At 43.7% G+C, this 21,493-nt stretch overlaps 1 protein-coding gene across 2 annotated transcripts in view; it reads left to right on the forward strand.

The window, feature by feature from the left end:
• The first annotated feature begins 947 nt into the window (after nucleotides 1-947).
• Nucleotides 948-21,493, forward strand: part of Gmeb2 (glucocorticoid modulatory element binding protein 2) — a 36,316-nt gene continuing 15,770 nt past the window's right edge. The window contains exons 1-4 of one of the 2 annotated variants that reach the window (XM_041641750.1): nucleotides 948-1,198; nucleotides 9,603-9,790; nucleotides 19,093-19,190; nucleotides 19,875-20,002. In XM_041641750.1, coding sequence (XP_041497684.1) covers nucleotides 9,660-9,790; nucleotides 19,093-19,190; nucleotides 19,875-20,002 — 357 coding nt within the window. In that variant the 5' untranslated portion in view covers nucleotides 948-1,198; nucleotides 9,603-9,659. The remainder of the gene's footprint in view (nucleotides 1,199-9,602; nucleotides 9,791-19,092; nucleotides 19,191-19,874; nucleotides 20,003-21,493) is intronic. The other variant, XM_041641751.1, reaches the window with a different exon arrangement.

The raw sequence follows: 21,493 nt of genomic DNA on the forward strand, positions 1-21,493 counted from the left end.
CTGGGAAAGTAAGGGTTTTACTGCCAAGATCACAATGTCTAACATGGTGCCCAGGCTCCACCAGGGCCAAGATAAACATGGCTCATGCAGCTAGGGCCCAATGCTGCTAACTTTAAACCACACAAGAACTGCTTGTCTTTTGCGCTCAACTGCAAGGAACATAATAAATGCTGGCTGAGGGACGCTTCTGTTCTGGAAAATCCAGGTATCTTAAATACCTTTCCCTACAAGTTAGAAAAAATAAAAATAAAAGAAGCAATGTTTTGGGTATCCAAGACACTCTATGAGACTTTTATGGCTCCAAGATACCCGAGACACTTAACTTTTATTAACTTTCATTTACAACTTTAGAATAATGGGCCAGGCATGATGACATAAGCCTTTAATCTCAGAATTTGGAAGGCAGGGAGATCTGAGGTTAACCTGGTCTACATAGCGAGTCCGAGTCCCTGTTTGGATTACCTGCTGCAATGCCGGTCGGTTGGCCAACTGCAAGAAAACAGCTCCGCAATGAGCAGGTTGAGAAAGCAAATGCGCAAAGCCTTCAGTTTTTAAAAAGACAACTCGATTCTGCCTAAAATGGTCAAGATCGCTCGCACTCGGTGGTCACACTCGAGTTCTTTTTTTTTTTTTTTTCGAGACAGGGTTTTTCTGTAGCTTTGGGACCTGTCCTGGAACTCGCTCTGTAACCATGCTGGCCTCGAACTCAGAGACCCTCCTGCCTCTGCTTCCCGAGTACTGGGATTAAGAGTTCACCACCACCGCCCGGCCACATTCGAGTTCTGCGGCTATGTGGGTCGCGGCAGGGCCGAGGCTGGGTTGCAGAGCACACACCTGGAATGCACGGTTTCCCAGGTGGAGCCCACGCGCGGACTACAAACGCGTCTTGAGCCACGGAACACCTAACCACCGGGCACAGAGGCAAGGCCTGATACGCACGCGCGCCAGGGCCCTTCGGGTACTGTCTCACCACACCATCCGCTTCCGCGGCCGGCGCCAAATAAGTCTCCAAGCCCGCCCGGCCCGTGCGTGCGCGGCCTTGGTGTCTGCGTCACTAGGAAGCGCGCGCCCGCGCCGCCGCCGCCGCCGCCGCCGCCGCCGAATCCCCAACAAGGAGCGAAGCCTGCGGCCGCCACCGCCGCCACCCGCCGCCGCACCCGTCACAGCCGGGCGCCAGAGCAGGCCGGTGTGGGCCCAGGTAAGCGGCTTCGGCGTGCCCGCGCACCCCCGCGGCGAAGCCTCTCGCGCCGCTCACGCGCCGCCGTCCAGTCAGGGGTCCCTGCGGAGCGTCAGGACGTTACGGCGGGGGGAGGGGAGGCCGGGGGAGGGGCGGCGGGCACGCGAGGGCGGCGGCGGCGTCAGGCGCGGCGGCGTCAGGCGGGCGGGCGCGGGCGCCTGGCGCGAGGGCTCGCGAAGGCGGCTGTGCTTCCGGCGTCCATCTTGGCTGCGCCGGAGCCGGGTCGCGTCGTCAGGGAAAGCCGGAGCGGAAAGGGGCCGTGGGGTGGTGGTGGGGATCCACCGGTGGGCGCCAAATGAGTCGGGTCTCCCGAGGGAGGGTGGAAAGGCGGTGGGAATTCATCCCAGGACCTCGGCTCGGAACGGAACCCACGGAGACTTATGAGCGTAATTGTAATTCCTCCATCAGTGGAACCATGTCACTGTGGACCTGTTGGTGGGAACCGCAGTAGGGACTCGTTTGTAAAACTGTGGTTGGTGAGAACCACCACGTAAGAACTCATCGGGACAAACTGAATGGATAATCTGTCTCATCGGTGGGAACCGGATCAGTTTGATCCGTATTTAGTCATGATTGGTTACATCTTTAGCTATTATTTAGTTGATTACTTTTTTTTTTTTTTTTTTGCTGAACCGGTTCTCTTGCAAACATTTCAAATACAACAGTTTCATCACTATTCTCACCAAGTTAAATGTAGGACTGCCCACTTAGCTTTTTTTAGCTTGTTTTTTTCACAGGAAGTATGCAAAACTTTTTGGAAAGATTCTGGAGTACACATACGTCACATACATACATACCATTTGGACATATGTAGAATGCAAAACACATGTCCATGTGTGACATGTGACAGACACACACACACAGAGATCGATTTAGAGCACCAAGGAAAACGAATTTATACCTAGGCCATAGATTTACCCACATTTTTTGTTCTTTGTTTTGCTTTTGTTTTTCGAGACAGGGTTTCTCTGTGTTGCCCTGGCTATCCATTTGTAGACCAGGCTGGCCTCGACCTCACGGACTGCTCCTGCCTCCCAAGTGCTGGGATTAAAGGCCTGTGCCATACTGCCCTGTAGACTCAACTTCCTTATGACTCACCTGGAAAGGGAGGATATTGAGGTGTCCCTTCAGTGCTAGGGTCCTGCCATACGGTGAAGTTTACTGGTCCCCTGCCTCGCTCCATTACTCCTCTTCCTACACAGAGAAACCCTGTCTCAAACAAAAAGAATTTAAAAATGTTTGTTGAGGCTTGTTTAGAGGTCTTTGCTTTGAAGTCTTAACTCTCAAAACAGTACATTAGTGAAAAATTTTGTTCCAGAAGTAGGAAGTCTGCCAATGTACATGGATTCCTGAGAAGCGTTTGAAGATAGTCTCTACAGACCTGGGTTGGTCCTAACCTGGGGATGGAGGTTTCCATAAACTCTTTCATAGCTGGAAATATTCACATGTAAATATGCCTTGATTTAATGCACCTTGTTCTGTTGGACAGCTTCCAGATTTGTATTGGAGCGATAATAAAAGGCTGAATTTAAGGATGTTCTCAAATTTTTCTCAGTGTTGGGGATGGAACTTCTGGCCTCATGCAGGGCTTCACAAGTTTCAAAATATTTTTTTCTGTTTTTTGTTTTTAGTACTTCTTTTTCCTTCCCTTGTTCTTTTTAGCTTTTTTTTTTCTTCTCCATTGCTCATTTTCTATACCTTTTTAGTCAAGAAAGAAGTGCCGCTTTATCTATGTTTTCTAATTGTTAGTATCCTGTGCCTAGATATATTCTGTTGGAACTGGGGAAATGGCTCAGTGGGTAAAAGTGCTTGCTTTGCAAGCATGAGAACGTAAGTTCAAATCCCCAGAACTCACATAAAAACGGGACCTGTAGCAGGAGTGTCTGATATCAGCCCATTGCAGGGCAATGGGAAGTGGAGACAGGAGAATCCTGAGAAGCTCATGGACTGGCTGGCCTAGCATATGAAGCTGTGGACAACACAGAGATCCTGTTTTGAAACAAAGTGGAAGTTGAGGGCCAGCACCTCTGACTCATGCACAAGCAATGTGGCACACATGCTCTTGCATTCAAATTCTCTCCTCTCCTCCACACAGCGAAACAAGATATATTCTACTTATATGTTCAGTGTGTTCTCTGTAGGAAAATCAGTGTTTTTCCTTGTGGGTTTGGCTCTGAATAATTTTCTTTCTTACTCTAACTCAACCAAATCCTCTGTGGTGGGGCTCATTCTTACCAACTTGTGATTATTTTGGAAAGTGGCCCCCTAGTTTCTTTTTGCTTCTTTCTCTTTGTGAATGTTTCCTTGCCACAATCCTTGCTTTTAGTCAGCCTACATTTCCTGGTTCCTTGGATCTTTGGGTCAAGGATACTACAGGGACTGGATATTGTTGGTGTTTGGTAGCTCAAAAGTTCTTTACTTCCCTTTGGCCCTTGGGAATCCTCCGGGGACCCAGGTCCAGCCCAGAACCAAGATCATTGGTTGGCATTTTACAGGAGGAGATAAACTAGGAAATCTGACAGCTTTGCATTCCTCCCCCTAGAAGTTCATAAAAAGCCTTCATGTGCTTAGGCTTGGAGCCAGGTGCGGTGGTGGTGGTGTGCACATCAGTACTTCCTGCACTCAAAAGGCTGATGCAGGAGGGTCACAGATCTGAGGCTAATTTGGGTATAACAAGATCCTCTCTCTCTTAAAAAAAAAGTGTTGGGGATATAAGGTTGAATATATAATTTAACAAAGAATTTGAGCTCTCTAAGGGGATGTGTTGTGACGAGCTGTTTGGTTAGTTGGTTCTATCACCGAGAGTTTAATTGTAGAGGCTGGAGTATGGTTGTGGAAGTGGAGTCTGAGAAATCTGTCTTTGGACATACTTGCTGCTTGGTGAGTGCTAGTCATTAGTAATTATTATGATAAAAATCAAGTTCTGATCAAGGCATGATAGCTCACACACCTTTTAAAAATAAATTTATTTATTTTATGTATATGAGTGCTTTATTGACTTTATGCAAGAAGAGGGCATCAGATCCCACTATAGATAGTTGTGAGCCACCACATGGGTGCTGGGAATTGAACTCAGGACCTCTGAAAGCGCAGTCATCTCTCCATAGCTCACACACCTTTAATCCCTGTACTGGAGAGGCAGAGACAGGCAGGTCTCTGAGAGTTCAAGGCTAGCTTGGTCCACATAGTGAGTTCCATCCAGGTCAGCAAGGACTAAATAGTGAGACCCTGTCTTAAAAAGAGAAAGAAAATTCTGAGGCCAGGGATCCTCAGGCAAGGACTCTTACTGTTAAGCCTGACAATGTGATTTTGATTTCCTAGGATACTCAAAGTAGGAAGAGAAAATTATCACCAATTTCTTTTCTGGACGCCATTTCTATGACACAAGCATGTACTTTCACACACAAATAAATAATCAGCATTAAAAAACAAATTCTGAGCTGGATGTGGTTGCGCATGCCTTTAATCCTAGCACTCAGGAGGCAGAGGCAGGTGGATCTGAGTTCAAAACGAGCTTGGTCTACTAGTGAGAAAGAATTCCAAGACAGCCAGGGATACACAGAGAAATCCTGTCTCGAAAAACCACACACATACAAACATACAACACATACACATAAAAACTAATTTTTTTTCTCCTTCTAGCAAATATTTAGTTTTTGAGACAGGGTTTCTCTGTGTAGCTCTGGCTGTCGGTTCTTGCTCCGTAGACCAGGCTGGCCTTGAACTCACAGAGATCTGCCTGCCTCTGCCCCTCAGATTCTTTTTTTTTAAAGTCACTTCCAAGGGATTAAAGGTACTATGCCCAGCAAGTTTTTAATCTATTTTTTGAGGCTTACTTATTACTATTATTTTATTATTATTTCTGTCTGTCTTATCCCTCTATCTCTGTTTCTGTGTATGAGCTCACCAAAAGAGAACACTCTAGCCCATGAATTGGTAACCAAATTCTACAAGAGCAAGAAACACTCCTAACTCTGAACCATCTCTTCTATCCCTTAGCAAGTATTTATGGTCTCAGTCTTCTAGCCTAAATATATAATCCTAATGGAATTGTCTATTATAATAGCTTTAAACTTTTTACTTTTTTTAAAGACAGGGACTCATGTAGTATAGGTGGTCTTGAATTCCTTATATATCAGAAGATGACCTTGATCTTCTTGCCCTCTTCTGAACTCTGTGATGCATACATACATACATATTTGCAAACAAAATACTCACAAACCTAAAATATATCTTTTTTAAAAAAGTAGAAAGAGGGCAGAGAGAATGCTATGGGTTTGCTCTCTGGTGTAAGTGGACTTTTCTCTCTCCCCCGCCAGTTCCCAAATAACTGACACAGGGACCAAATGTTAATATAAGTGCTTGACCAATAGCTGAGGCTTGTTACTAGATAATTCTAACATTTAAATTAACTCATGTTTCTTATCTGTGCTTTGCCACATGGTTTGGTACCTTTTCTCGGGATGGCCTGACCATCTTGCTTCTCTCTGCATCCTTGGACTCTGACCTTCTTCCCAATGTCCTCCTAGTCTGTTCCCTCACCCAGTCTCTGTCTGTCCAGCTATAGGCCAGTCAGTTCTCTATTAGCCAATGAGAGTAATACATAATCACAGTGTACAGCAGGATTACCCCACAACACTCCAGGACATAAATACACACATAAATAACAATTGTTCTTTACTTTGTAGTCCCTTTGTTTCTTATGAGAACTCCAGTTACCATGTGGTAAAGCAAACCTTTTTACCTGGAATTTGGAGATTTTTCTTTCTTTCTTTTTTTTTTTTTCCAGCTTGATTCTGACTGGGATATGCCTGTTGGAGGTTTGCCAAGCTTCTGGGACAGGCATGTTTGTCACTAAATTTGGGGAACATTTAGCTTTTTTTTTTCTTTTTGATATGTCATCCAGTTGACCTTGAATTTTTAGCAACCCTCTTGCCTTTTCCTCCTGGTGCTGAGGTTACAAGTGTGCAAATATGCAGCAACCATGCCTGGCTATGTTCCGCAAAGTATATTTTAATATTTTTTTCAGTTTAATGCTTTTCTGCTCTGCTCTAGGACTCCAGTGGCACACACTGGCTTTGCTGCACCTCTGTGAAGCTCAGTTCAGCCTGCCTTCCAGCCTGTTCCCCAATGCTCAGATTGGACAATTTCTGAAGCTCTGTCTTATGTTCCTGACTCCTTCTTATGTTGTCTCCATGCTACCATGGAGCCCATCCAGTTTTATTTTGTATTTATTTTTATTGATCTTTTATTTTTCACACATACACACGTTTTTTATTCTTAGACTTTTGGTTGGTGGTAACTTATGTTTTGTATCCAGACAGACCTCTTCTCAGGCATATTTGGCTTACTCCTGGAGGATGGTACACCTAGTTGTCTACAAGTCTCTGTTGACTGTAGCATTAAGTGTCTCTTGATGATTTTTCACTTGAGAGTAATCAGGCTTTCCTGGTTCTTTATATATCAAGCAGTTTGTTGAAGAAGGACGCTTAAAAGAAGTCCCACACTAGCTCAGAATTGAGAATAATAGAGGGGTATTTATTTAGGGATGACTCACAAGTCACAAACCACTGCTGGAATGGAGGACAGGGGAAGAACAGCAACTGAGCCGGGCGATGGTGGCGCACGCCTTTAATCCCAGCACTCGGGAGGCAGAGGTAGGCAGATCTCTGTGAGTTCGAGACCAGCCTGGTCTAGAGAGCTAGTTCCAGGACAGGCTCCAAAGCCACAGAGAAACCCTGTCTCGAAAAACCAAAAAAAAAAAAAACAAAAAAAAAACAAAACAAAAAAAGAACAGCAACTGAATCCCCTAGCCAGAAAAGAGGTGGAAAGTGCGCTTTATATCAATATAAATAATTTAGTATAAGAGGTCACGCCCAAGTGGGTGGGTAACTTAAAGGCTACTGGCAGAGGAATTCCTACAGTAGTTTGTTTGTTTGTTTTGAGATAGAGTTTCTCAGTGTAGTCCTGGCTGTCCTGGAACTTGCTCTGTGGAAAAGGCTGGCCTTGGATTTAAAGGGAGTCACCTGCCTCTGCCTCCTGAGTGCTGGGATTATACACCCAGCTGTCAATCAGTTGTTTTTTTTTAAAATATTTATTTATTTATTTATTTATTTATTATGTATACAATATTCTGTCTGTGTATATGCCTGAAGGCCAGAAGAGGGCACCAGACCTCTTTACAGATGGTTTTGAGCCACCATGTGGTTGCTGGGAATTGAACTCAGGACCTTTGGAAGAGCAGGCAATGCTCTTAACCACTGAGCCATCTCTCCAGCCCCTGTCAATCAGTTTTGAATTACACCTGTATACAATAACATTAAAGGGGCTGGAGAGATGGCTCAGCGGTTAAGAGCATTGCCTGCTCTTCCAAAGGTTCTGAGTTCAATTCCCAGCAACCACATGGTGGCTCACAACCATCTGTAATGAGGTCTGGTGCCCTCTTCTGGCCTGCAGACATATATAGAGGCAGAATGTTGTATACATAATAAATAAATATTAAAAAAATAACATTAAAAATGTTATTGTATGAGGTTGTGTGTTCAGTGTCTCAGAGTGGACATTTTTCCTGAAGTACGGGCTGGACCTAGTTGGTCAGGCCAAGTGGTTTATTTTAAACTTTATAAAATTGCATTTTTTTTTATTTATTTAGAGAGTGTGTGTGTGTGTGTGTGTGCACGCATGTATACATGTCCACATCCATTTTGTATGTGTGGTTGTCAGAAGATAACTTGTGTCAGTCAGTTCTTTCCTCCATAGACAGCTCTCTGGGATCAAATTTAGGTTGTCAGTGTTGGCAAAAGGTCTTTTTATTCCCTGAGCCATCTGGTCAGCCCTGAGTGAGACAGGCTCTCACTCTGTAATCCATTCTGACCTCTCTCTCGGGATCCTTTTTGCTCATCCTCCTGAAATCTGGTATTACAGGCATGTCCACCACACCCAGCCAGGGAGCACTTCACTCCTCCATGCTGTGTTCAGGTCCATCTTCAGAGCCTCTGCAGTGACCCTGGCACCCACCCTGTGAATACTGTCCATGGCCCAGTCTGAAGCCTAAGTGTAACTAACTGTCTTAGTTTGTTGTTGTTACTGTGATAAAATACCCTGACAAAAGCTTCGTTTAAGGGAAAAAGGATTTATTTCAGTTCACACAGCAAGAGCTTGAAGTGGCTAGTCATAAATAAAAAGCAATTAATGCATGTTTGTTTATTAGCTTCCTTTTTCTGCCTGTATAGTGCAGAATTCCCCGCCCAGGGAATAGCCACATCTATAATTAAGATGGATCTTCTAATATCAGTTAAGGTAATCAAGATAATACCCATCAGGCATGGGCAGAGGTTCATTTCACAGGTGATTACAGATTCCATCAAGTTGAAAGTTAACTACTGCAGCAGTATGCCCTGTAGGTCAGTCAGTACTGAAAGCCATCAGTTTTCCATGTAGGGTTAGGTCCATACGTGTTACATCTCAGGATGTTATATGCATTCTTGTGTAGCTATGTGTAGGCTTGTCTGTACATCCTTCCTATCTATACCATGTCCCACCCACTCTAACTCTAGGGCCTCTTTTTTGTCCTCCGGCTAGAAACCCCTGCTGTGCTTGCTCCAACATTTCATGACTGGGTCCATCATGGGCCTGGCATAGAGCTTGGGATATGAGAGAGTACAATCTCTGGGCTCTAAACCAGTCCTCGAGTGAGGAGGCATTGCTTCTAAATTTGGTGCTTTTGAAGTTACTACCACCATCACAGAGTTTGAGCTTGAGTTTGCGCAGGGCAGGCCCAGCAAAGACAGAAACTAATAATAATAATTATTAGCAGTGTGTTTTCTCCTTTCTGTCTTGTGTGGATTTCACTACACTTTCCTAAGGTCGGGTGCTTCTTATCTACACTTGGGCTCAGACCACTTTTGAGTTCAGCCAGGAGATAAAGAATAAAAAGTAGTAATTGGGAAGCCCGCCTTCAGGAAAATCACCCAGAGTTTGCATTCCTTCCATATTCTGCTGCTCGCTGTGTCTGAGTTTCCAGGTCGACATGGATTGAGTGGAGGTGTGTGACCCATCTATTCGGGGGGAAAAGATTGGGTTTATTTATGGCATCTACCAATCCAGGGCCCAGGGGCTCCTGCATTGCCGCCATTTCTTGTCAGAGAGCATTAGGTGGCAACTCGGAGGAGAGTCTTCGGTGATACTGAATACTGTCAACTGCTATGTACTGTGGTAGCAAAAAAATTTTTTTTTTCAGTGCTGGAGATATGATCCAGGACCTTGTACATACTTGGCAGTGCTCTCTTATTAATCTACACCTCAGCCCTCAACTGTTTTGTTATGCCAGTATGGAAACTATAACCTGTGCCCTGCTTTGTTCTAGGATTTGAGACCCTGGAGGAGCAACACTGCTGACCTCAGGCATCTTCTTCCACTAAGCATGGCGACCCCAGATGTGAGCGTCCACATGGAAGAGGTGGTGGTTGTGACAACTCCAGACACTGCAGTTGACGGCAGTGGTGTGGAGGAAGTGAAGACAGTGCTTGTAACAACAAATCTAGCCCCTCATGGGTAAGAACTAAGCCTTGGTCCTGCCAGGTGTAGGGGTGAGCGTCCAGATTTCTGTCCATACAAGGTTCTGAGACTGGACACAGCAAGGTGAAGTGCAGAGTGTGTCAGGATCAGCAGATCTACGGTGATTGCAGTTCACCATGGTAGTGTGATTCTAGATCTCTGGGTGATTGCTCTTTCGATAAATGAAACAGTAGGAACTGAATATTTTCTTTCTTTCTTTTTTTTTTTTTTCGAGACAGGGTTTCTCCGTGGCTTTTGGTTCCTGTCCTGGAACTAGCTCTTCTAGACCAGGCTGGCCTCGAACTCCCAGAGATCCTCCTGCCTCTGCCTCCCAAGTGCTGGGATTAAAGGCGTGTGCCACCACCGCCCGGCAACTGAATATTTTCTTTATCATCTCTTGTTCTAGAGGTCAAAAGCGATAATTAGTTGGTCAAAAAGTCACATTTAACCAAGCCTTTTGCCTCTTATATACAGAATTTTATATACAGAATTGTGAGGAGGTAGCGGGATAACTCCTGCCCTGACAAGGGGTAGGGAAAGGGTAGCAGTCAGTGGCTGTGGGATTTCTTATTCTTTCTCCCCTGAGAGACTTGGTCTCTGGGCTTTGGGCTTGTCTTTGCTGAATCTTGTGTAGTATTGTCATACTGAACTTAACTTTTCCTGGAGCCTGGGTGAGCTTTTGGCTCACTTGTTGACAGTCAATTTTAAAGAGGAAGGTTGTAGCCCTCTCCTTGCTGCCCTCTCTATTGAGCAGGCTGTTCTTCTCATAGGCATGTGTTGCTGTCAGCTGCAGAATAGGGATCGGAGCCTTCCTCCTCAGGGAAAACATGGGAGCTGGTGTGCCTAGCTGTGCAGGACTGACTTAGGGTGGTTGTGAGTTGAATTATGTGTGATCCTCCCCTGCTTTGTGAACATAGCAGAAGACCCTGTCTGTAAAGTAGGACCTTCCAATAGCATTTCCAATGAGGAGTCTCCTTCTGTTTCTCTCTCTCTCTCTCTTCCTTCCTTCCTCTGCCCGTCCCTCTCTTCTTTCTTTCTTTCTTTCTTTCTTTCTTTCTTTCTTTTTTGGTTTGGTTTTTCGAGACATGGTTTCTCTTTGTAACCCTGGCTGTTCTAGAACTCACAGAGATCTGCCTGCCTCTGCTTCCCAAGTTCTGGGATTGAAGGTGTGTGTTACCACCACCTGACTTTTTTTCTTTTTGAGACAGATTCTTTTTATAGCCCTGGCTGTCTTGTATAAATTCACTATGTAAACCAGGTTGGCCTCAAGCTCATAGAGATCTGCTTACCTCTGCCTCCCATATGCTGGAATTAAAGTGCTACTATATGCAGCCCACTGAGTCTCCTTTGATTTATATCATTGTCTTGATATATGGGTTGGATGTTTCCTGGGTATATATTTTAGGTATACTGTATTTTCTGACACCCCCCCATTGATCTTTTCATACCCTTATCCAAAAGCCATACCCACCTTTTCCCTTAGTGTTGTAGGAACCCGCCCAGACTTGAAATAACCACACAGAACCTGTATTAATTAAATCACTGCTTTGCCTATTAGCTCTAGCTTCTTATTGGCTAGCTCTTAAATATTAATTTAACCCGTTTCTATTAATCGGTGTAGCGCCACGGGGCTGTGGCTTACCTGTAAGGTTCTGGCTCGTCTGTCCCCAGCCACTACATGGCGTCTCCTCACTCTGCTTTCTTTCTCCTAGCATTCAGTTTAGTTTTCCCTGCCTAGTTCTGTTCTACCCTACTATAGGCTCAAAGCAGTTTCTTTATTCATTAACCAGTAAAAGCAACACATATGCAGAAGGACTTCCCACATCACCTTAGATTTGGGGTACTCTGTGGTAAATAGTGTGGCAGAAGTGACACTGTATTAGAAAAGGTCACGTAGCTTCTGCTTTCTGCCCTAGGGTCACTGTTAGGAGTTCAACTGACATACTTCATATCTCTAGTATCACCTAGGATTTTGGGGGAAATGAGGGCTATCTTCCTGATAGTCTTTCCAGCTGAAGCCCAACATTGTGGTGGACCACTACTGTACAGTTTCAGTCCCATATCAAAGACCCTTCAATATTACTCCCCCCTTCTCTTTATTTTGACAGGATCTCATTCTATAATCTATTCTGGAATTCACTATGTATCCTAGGCTGACCTGGAATGAAAGAGGATCCTCTTGCCTCACCTCCTGAATAATGGAAAGCAGACACCACCATGCATAGTTGGGTATTACTGTCTGTCTTCTTGGATATTTTCACGTAGTTGTGAGCTTAGAGGTGTCCCTTGTGGGTGTCATGCTATCTTGTAAGAGAGATCAACTTCTGGGGCTATCCTAGATATGAGGGTGTTGGCCAACATAGTTCTTTAGCATCTGGGTGTACATATTTGCTACTTTTGTCTTCATTAGAAAGGCAATTTCTGGAGGTCAGCTTTGCTGTATCAACACTGAGCTGCTTTCCTGGGATGCAAAGAGTTTGCATATACCAAGGACGTAACAATTGTTTAATAGTAGTGAGAAGTAGCAAGAGTATAATTGGTCAGTTTGCCCTGTTTACTGGTATGTTAGTTGCTGAGGAGTAAGAAACTACCACAGGCTGGATGTGGCTCATGCCTATAATCCTATTGCTTAGGAGCCTAAGGTGGAAGGATCCTGAGTCCAGGCCAGTGTAGGCTATGTAGTAGTGGGAAAGAAGTGGACAAGGGAGGAAGGGAAGCCAGGTGGTGGTGGCATGCGCCTTCAATCCCAGCACTTGGGAGGCAGAGGCAGGTGGATCTTAGTGAGTTCAAGGCCAGCCTGGTCTTCAAAGCGAGTTCCAGAATATCCAGGACTGTTACACAGAGAAACCCTGTCTTGAAAAACCAAAAAGAAATCATTTCAAAATTCGGGAACTTAATATATAAATATTTATTATTTCTTCTAATTCTTTCATTTGGCTCTGGCTTTATGGTTTAGGCTTTAGTTTGTTGTTTTTACTATTTATTCTTTGCCCTTTGAGGGGCCTGCCGTCCAGCTCCCAAATAAATACACATGGAGTCTTATTCTTATTTATGAACGCTCGGCCTTAGCTTGACTTGTTTCTAGCCAACTTTTCTTAAGTTATACCATCTACCTTTGCCTCTGGACTTTCTCCTTTCTTACTTTCTGTACATCTTCCTCCAAATTGCCAAGATACAGGTTTCTTTATTCTGCCATGAGGCCCAGTACTTGCAGTGTCTTCTTTTGTTCAAGCCTCTGCTGATGGTTCTGTACTATTTAGGGAGAAATTGCAGTTCCCACCCTGATGTCATTCCTGACTTAGCTACAGAAATTATATGACAGACTATCACAGACCTCAATGGAGTGGATAGCCAGTGCCTTTTACTTTCTTGGTGTGTTGGGTTTGCTTTGTCTGGGTGGCCTCACTCTATACCTATCGAGATACCTGTCTGAGTGTGTCCTCATAGTGGAAGGTTCTATAGCAGGGTTGGGAGCTGTAGCGTCTTCTCCGTCCCATTCGTAAGCTGATCAAAGTTTGCCCGAGTTAAGTGGGAGAATAATAAATGACTCTCTTTGATGGGAAAAACCATGAAGAATCAGAAGGCCTCTTCTATCTGTGACCTTAGTACCAGGGTGCTAGCATGTTGCTCCCAATGCTCAGTCCTGTTGTAGAAAGGAGGCTGTGATTCCTCCTTTGGAAGAACCCACATAGCCCCCAGGAGATCTGTCCTGAAGATTGGGGAACTTTTTTTTTCCTGACCTTGAACTCACAGAGAGAACTTTCCATTTTTGCATTTTTGATGGGAAGCTGTATCCATTATCCTACTAGTTGGAAAATGAGATTTAACTCTTTTTTTTTGTTTTGTTTTTTTTTTTTTTTGTTTTTCGAGACAGGGTTTCTCTGTGGCTTTGGAGCCTGTCCTGAAACTAGCTCTGTAGACCAGGCTGGTCTTGAACTCACAGAGATCCGCCTGCCTCTGCCTTCTGGGATTAAAGGCGTGCGCCACCATCACCCGGCTTAACTCTTTTTTTAATTAATTTATTTTTATTTTATGTGCATTGGTGTTTTGCCATGGGTGTTGGGTCCTCTGTAATTAGAATTACAGACAGTTGTGAGCTACCATGTTGGTGCTGAGAATTGAATCTAGGTCTCCTAGGAGAACAGTCAGTACTCTTAACCACTGAGCCATCTTTCCAGTCCCAAGACTTAACTCTTAATGTGTGCAAAAAAAAACAAACAAACAAAAAAACCAAAAAACAAACAAACAAACAAAAAAAAAGGAAAAGAAAGTAGATAGAGGCTAGTTAGTTTCCTTGTGGGAACTGATTTCCTTCCTGATTTGGGGAGACCTGGGAAGTATTCTTTACTAGAAAGCCTGACAGAATTATTCCTGCTCACCACCATGCTGTGGCAGTCTGCCTACCACAGAGAAGAAAGTGGTTCTCAATAGAAGACCAGGAGTTCACATGTTTGGGAAAATATATTTTTTATGTGATATATGAATAGAAATGCCAATTTATTCACCTCTTTGCTGAGAGTTGGAGAGATAAGTTTATAGGCTGTGCTGCAGAGGGTCTATACTACACCCATGGAGGTACTTCTACCCTCAATCTTCACTCTGATTTCCTCGGCCATTTCCAGCTAATGCTGACCCTTGGTTTGCTAATGTCCTTGTATGGGTTTTCTACTGACTCCCAAGTTGGTAGCTGTAGTCTCTCCTAAATGGCACAGCGAGGGGTTTCAGGATCTCTTTCCCCCACTCCTGACTTCCTTTCTTGTAAGAGTTTGTTTTGGACAGGGTGTACATCTGGTTCTGTCATTGTCCTCTGCTTTGTCCAAAGTTCTGGCTGAGGATGATAGCTTCCTTTCCAAGTTCCTGCAGACTTTCTGGAGTCTGGGTGTTCCCATTTAATATTACTGTTTATATCAAAGTCATTCCTTCTTGTTGTTATTATTGTTGTTGTTTTTGAGACAGAGTCTCTTTAATTCTGTGACTATCAACCTGTGGGTTGTGACCCCTGTGGGGCTTGATTGGCCTTTTCACAAGGGTTGCATTATCAGCCTGTTTATCAGATATTTACATTATTATTCATAAAAGTTGCAAAATTACAGTAATTAAATAGCACTGAAAACAATTTTATGCTTGGGGGTCACTGCAGCATGAGGAACTGTATTAAAGGATCTCAGTATCAGGAAGGTTGAGAACCACTGCTTTAAGAAGTCCTGGCTGGACTATTTATGTACATCAGACCTGCCTCTGCCTCCTGAGTGCTGAGATGAATGGTGTGCACCACAATGCCTGATTTAGAGCCATTCTTAATGTCTCAAAAGGCAGATTGCAAGCCAGATGGTGATAGTGCATGTTTTTAATCCAAGCACTCGGGAGGCAGAGGCAGATGGATCTCTGTGATTTCGAGGCCAGCCTGGTTTACAGAGTGAGTTCCAGAACAGCCAGGGCTACACAGAGAAACTCTGTTTTCAAAAACCAAAAACAAAATAATTAATTAATTAAAAATAAAACTAGTTCCCAGTTTGTGTTTCTGTTTAACTTCCATTTCTGACCTGGTTCAAGGCAAAATAACTCTTGGTGATTGGGAAGCAGTGAAACAGCAGCATCAGGTATTCCACAGGGGAGATGCGGCTAAGCCCTCAGGACACTGTTTTATGAGCTTCTGAGATGCTTGGGTGGAGCTCCTGGTACATAAATCCAGTGAGGGGAGCGGTCAGGCTGGAGGCTGTCTGGGGCTGTGTGTACTCACAGTGGGCAAATGTGTCAGGTAGGACCCAGCTGTGGGTTCCAGGCTCCCTCTTCTCTGCAGTGAGTAGCCCATGCTTTAACCCTGAATAGCCTCCTCTTCCTGTACTCCTCCTCTCCTCTGAGACAAGGAGTATTGTCCTTTCTAGGGATGTATGGCAGGTCTGAGAGTTCTCAAGCCACACTTGTTATCCACACTGCATTCACTGCTGTAGACATCCTTTCCAGGGCCTGGCTTTCTGATGCTGCCACGTATTGGTGCCCTGCCCTTAGGCCTTCTCCATCCGTGCCTCACACTACCTTTGTTTTCCTTACCTCCTAGAGACCTTCTTAATTAATTTTTGTTTGTATGGGTGTCTAGCCTGCCTGTATGTCTGTGCCTTTTGAGTACGTTGCCAGGAGACGGTGTTGAATCCCATGGAACTGGAGCTACAGACAGCTGTGAACCGCCATGTGGGGGCTTGGGATTGAGCCCAGGTCCACTGGAAGAGCAGCAGTTCTTAACCTCTGGGTCACTGAGGGATCCCTAGTCTGGGCCAAGCCCTGACCTCTGATGAACTGCAGGCTTGCCTAGAAAATTGCCTATTGCTTGTGTAGTAATTGTGGACATTTTGTAGACTTAGAAGACTATCTAGCCACAGGAGAAAGAAACCTACAACTGTGCAAGCAGCTGTGGATGACAGAGACCTGTTGGTAAAGCGGTTTCAGAGCCTGATAGTTGGCTTCATTGTTCCTAGGCCATGGGGAGGTAGAAGGGTGTGGTGAATGGAGATGAAAGGCACAGGTGCTCATCCCAGGACAGCTAGGAGACAGAAAATGGAAGGAAGAGCCAGGGACAAGGTATGTCCTTCCAAAGCACACTCCCAGGGATCTACTTACTTTAGACTGCATCTTTTTTTTCTATCACCTCTCAATAATATCATCATATTATCATCCATCAAGTGATTAATTTATTGATAAAGTCAGGGCCTTTATGATCCAGTCACTTCCCCAAAAGCTCTAGCTCTGAATACTGCTCTATCGGGAACTAAGCTTTCAACACAAACCTTTTGGGCAAGCTACGTTATGTCTAAACCGTGATGTGTGCCCTCTTGGGGTTCTCTAGCTATGCCGGAATGCTGCTGTTTTCCACAAATATCCTGGTGGTAGATACTTCCATCTTTGGCCCATCTAGATGAAAGTGGTTTCTCACTCATCTTTTTTTTCTCCCAGTGCTGGAGATTGAACCCAGCACTCTACTGGTAAGCACTCTACTACTGAGCATACCAGTTCTCACCTTATCCTCATTCGCGTTTCTTAGGAATTGGAAGCAGTCTCCTCGCAGGTTTCTCATGGCTCTGGTCTTGGACCTTGGACTGTCCTCCAACTATTCATGTGTTCTCTCTTTTATAAAGTTGCTCATGCTGTTTTTTGCCCCATGCTAAAAGGGTCTTTTTGTTGTTTTGTTTTTAATTTATTATGTGTGCCGTGGTGTTTGTGTGTGGAACTCAGAGAGAAACTCCGAGTAGTTGGTCTTCTGCTTTGACCTGGGTTCTCGGGATTGATCTCGGGCATCAAGCTTGCATAACAAGTGCCTTTACTGGTAATTATATTTATTTATTTTGGGACAGAATATGGTGACATATGCCTTTAATCCCAGCACTTGGGAGACAGAGGAAGGTAGATCCCTGTGAGTACAAGGCCAGCCAAGACAGATTTTTACCTTTTTATTGTGTGTGTGTATATGTGTTCACCTGCATGTATTCAAGCCATTTGTTTGGTACTCATAAAGGTCAGAGAGGGTATTGGGGCCCCTGGAACTGGAGTAACAGGTAGTTGTGAGCCACCATGTGGGTGCTGGGATGGATCAAGGTCCTCTGTAAAAGCAACAAGTTCTCTTAACCATTGAGCCATCTCTCTAGCTCCTAATTTTATTTATTTACTTATATTTTAAATTTTGGAGCAAGTTTGAAGTAGGGTCTTGGCTATGTAGCCCTAACTGGCCTGGGAAGAGCTAAGGTGGACCAGGCTTGTCTGGAACTGGTAGTAATCCCCGTTTCTGCTCTTGAGTATTGAAATGATTGTGTGTGTGTGTGTGTGTGTGTGTGTGTGTGTGTGTGTATTTACACATATGAAGTCAGAGAACTTCCACATTTGATCTGAGGCTGTCAGGAGGTTTGGCAATAACTGCTGAGCTATCTCACTGGCCCCAGCTTCTATTTTTGTTTGTTTATTTTAAAATAGGATCTCTTTTCCCCCCTATATTTTGGAGGTTTCTTTTATTTATTTATTTATTTGTTTATTTTATGGGCATTGTTGTTTTGTCTGAACGTATGACTGTGTGAGGGTGTCAGCAGGTCCCCTAGAACTAGAGTTACAGAAAGTTGTGAACTGCTTTATGGGTGCTGAGAATTGAACCCAGGTTCTCTGGAAGAACAGTCAGTGCCCTTAACCACTGAGCCATCTCTCTGCCCCCGAAATAGGATCTTTTGTAGCCCAGGATGGCCTCAAGCTTATTGTATTTCTAAGCATGACCTTGAACTTCTGATTATTCTGCCTTCTGGTAATACAGGTGTGTACCACCATGCCCATTTTATGTGGTACTGGGAAATCAAATTGGGGTCTTCGTGCATGCTAGGTAGGCAGTCTACCAGCTGAGATGCATCCCATTCCCAAATATTTTTATTTTTAATCCAACGGTATCCTTTTTTATGATTCTGGATTTTGTCTATAAGAAAAAACCTTGACCATTTTATTACTACTACTATTAATCATCTTCTTTTTAAAAAAATTCCATACTATATGGTTTCACCTTTTGCCTTTCCTTTTAGTTTGCTCATAATTTATTTTGGTTTGAGATATGGGTTAACGAAGATAAATTTTTTTCCTCTTTCAAAACTTTTGTATTGGGCTGGAGAGATGGCTCAGTGGTTAAGAGCATTGCCTGCTCTTCCAAAGGTCCTGAGTTCAATTCCCAGCAACCACATGGTGGCTCACAACCATCTGTAATGAGGTCTGGCGTCCTCTTCTGGCCTGCAGGCATATAAGCAGACAGAATGTTGTATACTAAATAAATAAATAAATATTTAAAAAAAATAAAAAAAACTTTTGTATTTTCTGAGAATATGGCTCTGTAGAACATTTGCTTAGTATGCTTGGTGGCCTGGGTTTGAGCTCTAAAACTGTAAAATATATATTTTTAGCAACTTTGTGTAACAGTATGAAATTATAATATTGGAAACAGAAAACATTATTAATTAAAGAAATAATGGTTTTGAGTTCCCATATGAACATTGTTGCTTCTGTAAGTTCCTCACATTGGCTTTGCTTGTCCATGGACACTTGTCCGGGCACCTGTGGAAGGCAAACATGGAGCAGAGAATGCAGGCTACATTTTCTCCTGAGGGGGACGTAGGCACTTATACTTTCTTCCCTGACTGAATAGCCACCACAACTTCTGAATATAGATAGAAAATTATAATTGTTTTGTCAGCAATGAGTCTCATCCTTCTACACTCTAGGTGTGCCAGGGACTGCAAACTGTGTACTTGGTCATTCTGATGTTCTTTTTCTCTGTCTACCAGGGGTGACTTGACAGAAGATAACATGGAAACAGAAAATGCAGCTGCTGCAGCTGCTGCAGCCTTCACAGCCTCTTCACAGCTCAAGGAAGCAGTGTTAGGTAGGAAACGCTATTGGCTGGGAAACTGTATTAGGTGGGAAGTCTGCCTTCTGTTGGTTGCGAGGACCTGACTGTTCCACCATTGAGGTAACAACCAGGGCTAGCTATGCCCTTGTCTGGGCTGTTTCCCAACATATAAGAGGCCAGGTCACAGGTCTTCTTAAGAGGGAGGGGCACATTGTATCTTAAATGAGAACTACTACCAGCCACTGGTAGAAAAAAGAGTCAACCTCAAATCTTGCAGCTTTCTCCTCTTTGGTATTTTGTTGTCTTGCCACTGCCTTCTCCCTGTTTCTTTTGTTTACCAGTAAATTATTGTAGGTGTTCTTTTATTACCTATGGGGCCTGAGTTGGGATACCTAAGACTTGCCTCCCTAGCAGTGTTTCAACTATACTTTAATTTTGTCTTCTAACATGGCTCTTCAACTGGTCATTGTTTAGTGACCTTATATTAATATTGTGTTTAATAGTTGCTGATAAGTAGCTTAGTCTTTTTTGTGGATTCATCTGAAATTCTCCGTGGGATTGATGGGTACCCCTGCTTCTGGGCTCTCTTTCCGGCCTTCTTGGATGTCAGTTTGGTTTCAGGTTGACAGCTACTTTCCACATTTGCAGGAAGTTCTTTGGAAAGTTTGCAACTGATTTTCTGTTTCTACTTTTTCTTGTCCATGTGTCTGTGAGAAGTGAAGATGGCTGAAGAGGGGGAGAACTTAGAGGCTGAAATTGTGTACCCCATCACTTGCGGAGACAGCAGAGCTAACCTCATTTGGAGGAAGTTTGTGTGCCCTGGCATCAATGTGAAATGTGTTCAGGTGAGGGTCAGGTGAGGCGCACACCTTTACCTGCACTTCCTCCTGCTTGGGGGTTGGGGGTGGCAGCGGCCTATGCAGGACACTCCTCTGGAGGCTGAGTCTCATGGGTCTGGGGAGACAGAGGAGGCACAGCAGATGACCTCTGGGATCCATGAGCACAGTGAGGAAAAGCCTCCAGCAAAGTAATTTAATTTCTGCTGAGGTGGAGCAAAAGAGACAGGTTGATGAGAGGACATGCCTAATTTGAAGGAGAAGTTTATTGTAGTTTATTTCATGTAATTTTTCTTATTTATATTAAGTGCACTTATTTCTGCTAGGTATTTGGTGGAAGCAATGGCCTCTGAGTTTCAATAGCCTTGTTTGACAGACTGAGGTATGCCCTGTACCTGGCTTTTTATGTTGATGCTGGGAATCAAACAGATCCTTTATGTTTGTGTGGGAAGCACTTCACCAATTGAGCCATCTCCTAACACCAAATAATTGTTTTAAATTTATCTCAAGTAATAAAAGATAAGCCTGAACGTGTGTAAAGCCTGAGCAAATATGACAAAAAATAATTAGCTAGAAATGAATAGAATTAAAACTATATATTTGAATGATTGGCTTCAGAGATTAGACATAGCTGAAGACATGATTAGTGAACTGGAGGATAGAACCAAAAACTACCCAAACTCAGCTCATAGATATAAGAAAGTGACAGATGGAAGCGGGAGAAAAATATGACATATCTGTCTGCAAGGAAGGAGGCTGGCGGCTTCATGAGGAGGCGGAGACTGTAACACATCCTTTGAAAGACTGAAGAATTCCCAGATGAACAGAAAGGGTCCCCTGGAGTAATCTGATGTTAGATAATAGCAAGTTGGAGCTCAGTGGCTATCACCTGTTTAACATGTACAAGGCTTTGAATTTAATCTTTGCATGATGACAGAAATAAGTAGCAATACATGAATAAGATAAAGTTCCCCTTCTCTTCAGTTATTGCATAAATATGTTATACTAAGTTAAAAAGCAGACTCCATGTGATTATGATATAAACTATGATGCTTTTAAATTTGTGTCAAGGGGACAGAAGGGAAATTCTATACCTTATAAGGAAATCTCTATTTAAGCTTTCATGAACTACAAGCATCTAAAGCAGTGATTCTCAACCTTCCTAGTGCTGCGACCCTTTACTATAGTTCTTCATGTTGTGGTGACCCCAACCATAAAATTGTTTTTATTGCTACTATATTATAACTATAATTTTGCTACTGTTATAAATCATACTATAAATATCTGATATGTGAAAGGGTTGGTTGACTTCCAAAGGGGTGTGACCACAGGTTGAGAATCACTGTTCTAAAACCTATGAGCCTTCAGCTAATCATCTTTAGCAAGTTCAGTCTCTGCCAGACAGCTGGCAGAAGTTCTTGTGCTGTAACTGAGTTACTTCATTTGTTTTCTGGATGTTCAACTCTAGTGTTATTCCAGGCAAATTTCTTCTTAAATTCC

Source organism: Microtus oregoni, unplaced genomic scaffold (genome assembly GCF_018167655.1).
Source record: "Microtus oregoni isolate MIOR12 unplaced genomic scaffold, Mior012 000071F_ref0000514, whole genome shotgun sequence".
NCBI lineage: Eukaryota > Metazoa > Chordata > Mammalia > Rodentia > Cricetidae > Microtus > Microtus oregoni.